Below are 6,125 nucleotides of genomic sequence, written 5' to 3'. Positions count from 1 at the left end.
AAACTAATCTGAATATTAGTAGAAAGCTAGTTTTTTATTTTCGTCGTTGAAAAGGGCACATTGTTTATGCACACAAATAAATTTTTAAATATCAAACGGATAAGATAAGAACATTCAATGTTTGTTGATAATTGATAAGTTATTCGCATGGAACACAAGTTGAAGTGTTCAATAGACGATTATGCTTTTTACTCGCATACGTAATACTTGATTCAAACCACCAGTGTAGGAGGGTGGATATGTATATAGGTACGATAGATTGATTATGGTGTCTGTCTGGTGGTATGATAAATGACTTGCTCTTATTATAAGAAGAGACCTAAAATGAAAAATATTCGATTGTTAATACAACATCGAATAAAATGGGCTGTTTTGCAAAGCCTTTAAAGATTTTATGGGCTATTTGATAAATGTTCATGTTCATTTCCACTGTAGTGGATTTTAAACTTTGTGTCATTTGAAAGGAGATGATATTCATAAGCATAGATATTGACTCTGAATCACATTTTGAGTCAATTTACCTATGTCCTCCGTTCTGTCTATGTTATTTTTAATCGAAACCGGTTTCATCGCTTCATTTAGACAAAAAGCACAGACTTCAATTTGGTCCAGAGATGAAATTGGTAGACATTTACTAACATGAAAGTAAGAAGGTCACTTTTAGATCTTCATTAAATTTGGCTTGTAGAGTTCTCTATGAATTTTGATTTTACTTTTAATGCTGTTCATAGAAATTGTTCCAGATTGTGATATAGCTGTCATAATTACCTGATTTGCGCTTATAAATCTAAATAAAGCGTATTTTTCGATAGTTATTGTCAAGACTTTCCAAAAATATAACTCCCAAACCAGAGAACAGATATAACCCATTCATATTTTCATTGCTTTTGATTTGTCTTCATTCAACAACAGCAAGTAATGCGGTTGCTTTCAAATGCATTAATTTTTTGATGATTGCTTCTTATACATCTTTATGCATTTTTTATACCCACCACCGAAGGATGAGGCTATATTCATTTTGTCATTCCCTTTGCAGCACATCGAAATATCCATTTCCGACCCAATGAAGTATATATATTCTCGATCAGCGTAAAAATCTAAGACGATCTAGCCATGTCCTTCCGTCTGTCCGTCCGTCTGTCTGTTGAAATCACGCTAGTCTTTAAGAATAGAGATATTGATCTGAAACTTTGCACAGGTTTTTATGGTTCGAAGATGTGCTATATCGGACTATGTCTTCATATAACCCCCATATAGACCGATCTCTCGATTTAAGGTCTTGGGCCAGAAAAAGGCACATTTATTGTTCGACTTCGCCGAAATTTGGGACAGTGAGTTGTGTTAGGCCAGTCGACAACCTTCTTCAATTTAGCTGCCATATAGACCGATCTGTCGATTAATTGTTTTGGGTCCATTTTGTATATTGCCGTTACACCACAAGCAATAGAATTGAAGCTGACACACTAAAAATAAAAGATAGTTCGCACCATTCGCTCAGTATTCATTGACTTTTTGGTGTGGTGCGAAACGTGGGGTTAGAAATTAGGCATTGTCATGAGTCATTGAGCAGACAGAATAGTAAGAAATGTGGCATAGTCCGCTGTCAGAAAGCCTCGAAGCCCGTAGGATTCATCGCCAACTAACGCGAATCGTCCGCATCCTGGCACTGACATGTTCGCGTCCTAACTCTGATTCGTACGCACCCTAACGCGACTCGTCTGCATATCAACGCTGACTTGTTCTCATCTAGATGACGATATAAATGCTACTGCTGAAATGATTGAGAAGATAATTTTAAATGGAATGAGAATATTTATTCCAGTTAAGACTATAACGTCTAAATCAGACGACAAAAGTTGGTTTAACCAGACATGCAGAGATGCTGTCAGATCGAAAGAGGTGTTATTCAGGAACTGGCGCTTGGATGCCAATACTGAAGATCTTCGTGTGCCAATGTACTTAGACGCGAAAAATTTCGTTCGTGAAAGGAGTAAAGGGTAGTTCTTCATCTATTCCAACTCTTGTTAAGAATGATCAAACGTTCACTGACCCGGTTGATAAGGCTAACCTGTTGGCTGATATATTTACAGAGAACTCTTCCCTGCCCGATAGCAATCAACTACTCTCCTCAATCGAAAATGTATCTGGCGTCATGTCCATGTATCTGGCGTCATGCCAAAAGGATTCTTTAGAATCTAGACATAAAAAAAATCCAGGGCCCGGATGGGGACAACACTCCATTACACAACCTTTTCAAACTTGCCTACCGTGCGGGAGTCTTCCCGGCACGTTGGAAGGTTGCGAACGTTCAGCCAATACCCAAGAAGGGTGAGACAAACAACCCTGCGAATTATCGGCCAATTGCGATATGCTCCGCTCTCTCCAAGGTCATGGAGAGCATGGTTAATCACCATCTTGTCAGATACTTAGAGTCTAATGGCCTTCTTAGCGACCAACAGTATGGGTTCTGCGGAAATCGCTCTACGGGCGACCTCATGGCACTTCTGCCGGAACGTTGGAGTCGCTCAATCCACCAGTTTAGTGAGGGAAGGGTGTGGCTCTGGATCGAGGTGTTTGTGTAAGTGTGTTTGTGGATTTGTAAGTGTGTTTGTGGGTCCTTAAAGTTAAAGCCTGGACGACTACTTTCCTAACTCGGCCGTAGATAAAACCGCGTTACAACTGATCTCCTGTTTTGATGTCTTGAGCCCCTAACGGACGCAAATCTTATTCGTTTTGGATAAAGGTCTTCAAGTCTTCTACTTTGAAATCTCATCCTCTATGGCAACTATGGTTCGAATCGACACAATAACCTGCTATAGCTTTTATATGAACCGATTGACACGATTTGACTTTTTGAGTCTCTAACCGATAACCTGATGTAGTTCCTACATAAACCAATCTTACTTTACTTTAATTGGCTCTGACAGAATATTTGTTCCACTAGCCGAACTTGGAATAGCGTTCTAAGCGCCTCGATCTTCTGCGCTCATTCTAAAATCTCTGACACCAAGTTTCTCGGGCTTTTCTCGGTTTGCGTGTACCACCGTTTTTGCCTTCAATAGACTTTTTCTGGAGCTTCTTCATCCATTCTGACAACATGACCTAGCCGACGCAGCCGTTGTATTGTGATGCGTGTAACTATGCTATCTTCTTCATACAGCTCGTGGTTCATACGTCGCCTATATTCTCGATTAACGCAAATTGGTCCATATATTTTACACCTCATCTGTTTTCACAAGTACCCATGCTTCGGAACCATATGACAGCACGGGTAGTATCAGTATCTTGTAAATTGTAGTCTTCGTCTCTCGAGAGGTGGCCTTGTTTCTAAACTGCTTACTTAGTACAAAGTAGCATCTGTTTGCCAGTATTATTCTTCGCTTTATCTCAAAACTGGTGTCATTCGTTTCGGTTACGGCGGTGCCGAGGTAGATAAAGTTACTGACTGTCTCAAAGTTGTGGTTCCCAACTTTCTCCATGTTCTTTATCTGCTCGGTTGTGCAAGGCTTTTTGGGGGTTGAAACCATCCATTTCGTCTTATCTCCATTTACTGCCAGACCCATTTTCACTAACTTTCTTTCGATTCATTCAAAGGCAGCAGTTACTACTTCCGGTGACCGACCTATGATATCGATGTCGTCGACATAGGCGAGTAGCATGTGTTCTCTTGTGATTAGTGTGCCATATCTATTCACATCTGCATCTCGTATAATCTTCTCCAGCAGGATATCAAAGAGATCACACGATAGGCTGTCTCCTTGTCTGAAACCTCGTTTGGTATTAAATGGTTCGGAGAGATTCTTTCCTATTCTTACTGAGGAACGCATATCAACAAGTGTCGTCCTGCAGAGTCTTATTAATTTTGCAGGGATACCAAACTCAAACATGGCTTGAAATACCTTTGAACGTAAAGGGGTATCGAAAGCGGGTTTCTAGTCAACAAAGAGATGGTAGGTGTTGATTTGTCCTTCTCGGGTCTTTTCCAGGATTTGGCACAGTGTGAATTTACAAGGTCTAAAGCCGCATTGATAGGGCCCAATTATCTCATTGACTTTAGGTTTTAATCTTTCACGCATATCTTGTATGCGATGGGGAGGAGACTTATTCCTCTGTAGTTAGCACATTCCGTCTTGTCTCCTTTCTTATGTACGGGACACAGTATGCTTAGGTTCGAATCGTCGGGTATGCATTCTTCCAGCCAGATAAGCTGATGCATACGCCTTATCAGCGTGTCGCCTCCGGTCTTAAACAGTTCAGCGGGTAACCCGTCGGCTACTGCTGCCTTGTTGTTCTTTAGTCGGGTCACTGCTACTTGGACCTCATTCTGACTAGGAGGTAAACATTCTATACCATCATAAACCAATCTATCGATTTGATTTTTTCAGCCTCTAGAGAAAGTTGGATTTTGAAAGTTATCATCTAAATTTTCAACAAAATCTGATGAACTGCTTCCTCCAGGGATCAAAAAGTCTAATCGGAAGTTTCGTTAATGTAAGAGTTGTATTATTGACGGATTTGGTTCATTTAAAATCCCAAGCGACCTACAGTGGTAAGAAATATTGTAAGTATTTACAAAATGTGGGAACATACGTGAAGTAACAGACGGGCGGACATCGCTAGATTGACCTAAAAAGTCATGGCGATGAAGTATATATAAATGTAAAGATACGTATTTCGACTTTCTTATTGAAAACACCGTTGAAATTGTTTATAAATCTTTAAATTAATTTTTTTTGATTTTTCATGGGTTCTCATGTATAATATGTGATATAAAATTCATTAAAGAAACTTATATGATTTTTAGCAAACTGTTTTAAAGTTCTTAATCTTCTTCTTAGTCAACTTGCAATTTGCGAAATGAACCATCAACTCCGAATATTTGATCATAATCAGGGACTGGACCAATTCTCAATTTTTCATCTACTCCGTATTTTAGTCCTTCGATAAGGAAATCGCGATATTCTTGAAATATATTCCTATTGTGTTGTATGATTTCTTCCAGCGATCCATTTTCTCCACCTAACTCATTGGGCAGATATTTTTGGGGAATGTGTTCGAACAAAGTTGATTGCCAATTGATGCCATGCATATGTAGCTAATCAAGAAGAGCAAAAGGAAGAGTTAGTAAATCTATTTTTTTCTTCCGAGATTGCCATATTTACCCTTTGCTGTTGTTTGGGCGGCATCAATGATTTGGAAATATTGAAAAGTTTGTCCAAAGCTGCCGGAGCATTGATGAAATGTACCGCCTTCAGACGCGTGGGTGTGGCATCTTCGGCATAAGCTGACATCTTTTTGATCACCGTGGGAGTTATCTGCATCATATGGGCGGTGGTGTAATTGGCCATATCTAGAATTTGCACATATCCATTGACCACAGAGTAGTCATCGTTGATTATGGTAATTTCCTGGGTACCATTGGCTAAGCACATGACATCGGCAAACGTGAATTTATCGGTGGAATATGATCCTGTTCTTATGTACATTAAACGAGGACCGGTTTCATTCAGTGGTGTGGGCAGATTAACACCAACTCTTGGAGAATACATACATGTTGATGTGATATAATCTTGCATATAGACTGTTTGCAATGAACTTACCCCAAGTCAAAAAGTTCAATCATTTTAGGATCATCAATATTTTGTATGGTATAAAAATCGGGATATTTTGTTCTCAGCGTATAGTAGTTGTCAATTTTTGATTTGGCCTTTTCCATGCTATGTTTACATCCCCGCAAAAAACTTATGAGAAACTGATCTTCAGTGCGAGCTCTTAAATGGGGCTGCTTTTCAATCCATTGTCGCAAATCTTTCAAGTCCTGTTCAATGCGTTCGGACACTTCATTTAATTCCTCACAGGCTACTTTCTGCAGGGCCTCTGGCAGGGGACGTATATTGGGCATTTTCCTTTCTGTTTTTTTTTGGCTAAACTTCCAACCGTAATCGATATCAACCACGCAAGAGACTAAATTAGTATGATTATTAGTAGGAAGCTGGTTTTTTCCGTAGTTGCATTAGGGCACATTGTTTATACAGAAAAATGCTTAAATATCGAACGGATTAGATAGGAACATTCAAGGTTTGTTGATAATTGATAAGTAATTCGCGTGGAAGACAAGTTCAAGT

At 39.4% G+C, this 6,125-nt stretch overlaps 1 protein-coding gene across 1 annotated transcript; it reads right to left on the bottom strand.

The window, feature by feature from the left end:
- Positions 1 to 4,834: 4,834 nt before the first annotated feature.
- LOC106085601 (alpha-tocopherol transfer protein-like) lies at positions 4,835 to 5,902 on the bottom strand. The gene is made up of 3 exons (XM_013249914.2): positions 5,601 to 5,902; positions 5,163 to 5,535; positions 4,835 to 5,095 (listed from the first exon to the last, which is right to left on the bottom strand). The coding sequence occupies exons 1-3, from the start codon at positions 5,900 to 5,902 to the stop codon at positions 4,835 to 4,837; spliced, it is 936 nt and encodes a 311-aa protein (XP_013105368.2).
- Between the last annotated feature and the right edge of the window lie 223 nt (positions 5,903 to 6,125).

Source organism: Stomoxys calcitrans, chromosome 5, assembly GCF_963082655.1.
Source record: "Stomoxys calcitrans chromosome 5, idStoCalc2.1, whole genome shotgun sequence".
Lineage (NCBI taxonomy): Eukaryota > Metazoa > Arthropoda > Insecta > Diptera > Muscidae > Stomoxys > Stomoxys calcitrans.
This window is presented reverse-complemented; position numbering and strand designations above follow the sequence as displayed.

Coding starts and splice junctions, on each gene's coding strand:
- LOC106085601 (XM_013249914.2), bottom strand. CDS start 5,902: ATGCCCAATATACGTCCCCTGCCAGAGGCCCTGCAGAAAGTAGCCTGT. Junction 5,536..5,600: donor ATTGAACTTTTTGACTTGGG/GTAAGTTCATTG, acceptor GTATTCTCCAAG/AGTTGGTGTTAATCTGCCCA. Junction 5,096..5,162: donor CGCCCAAACAACAGCAAAGG/GTAAATATGGCA, acceptor CTTCTTGATTAG/CTACATATGCATGGCATCAA.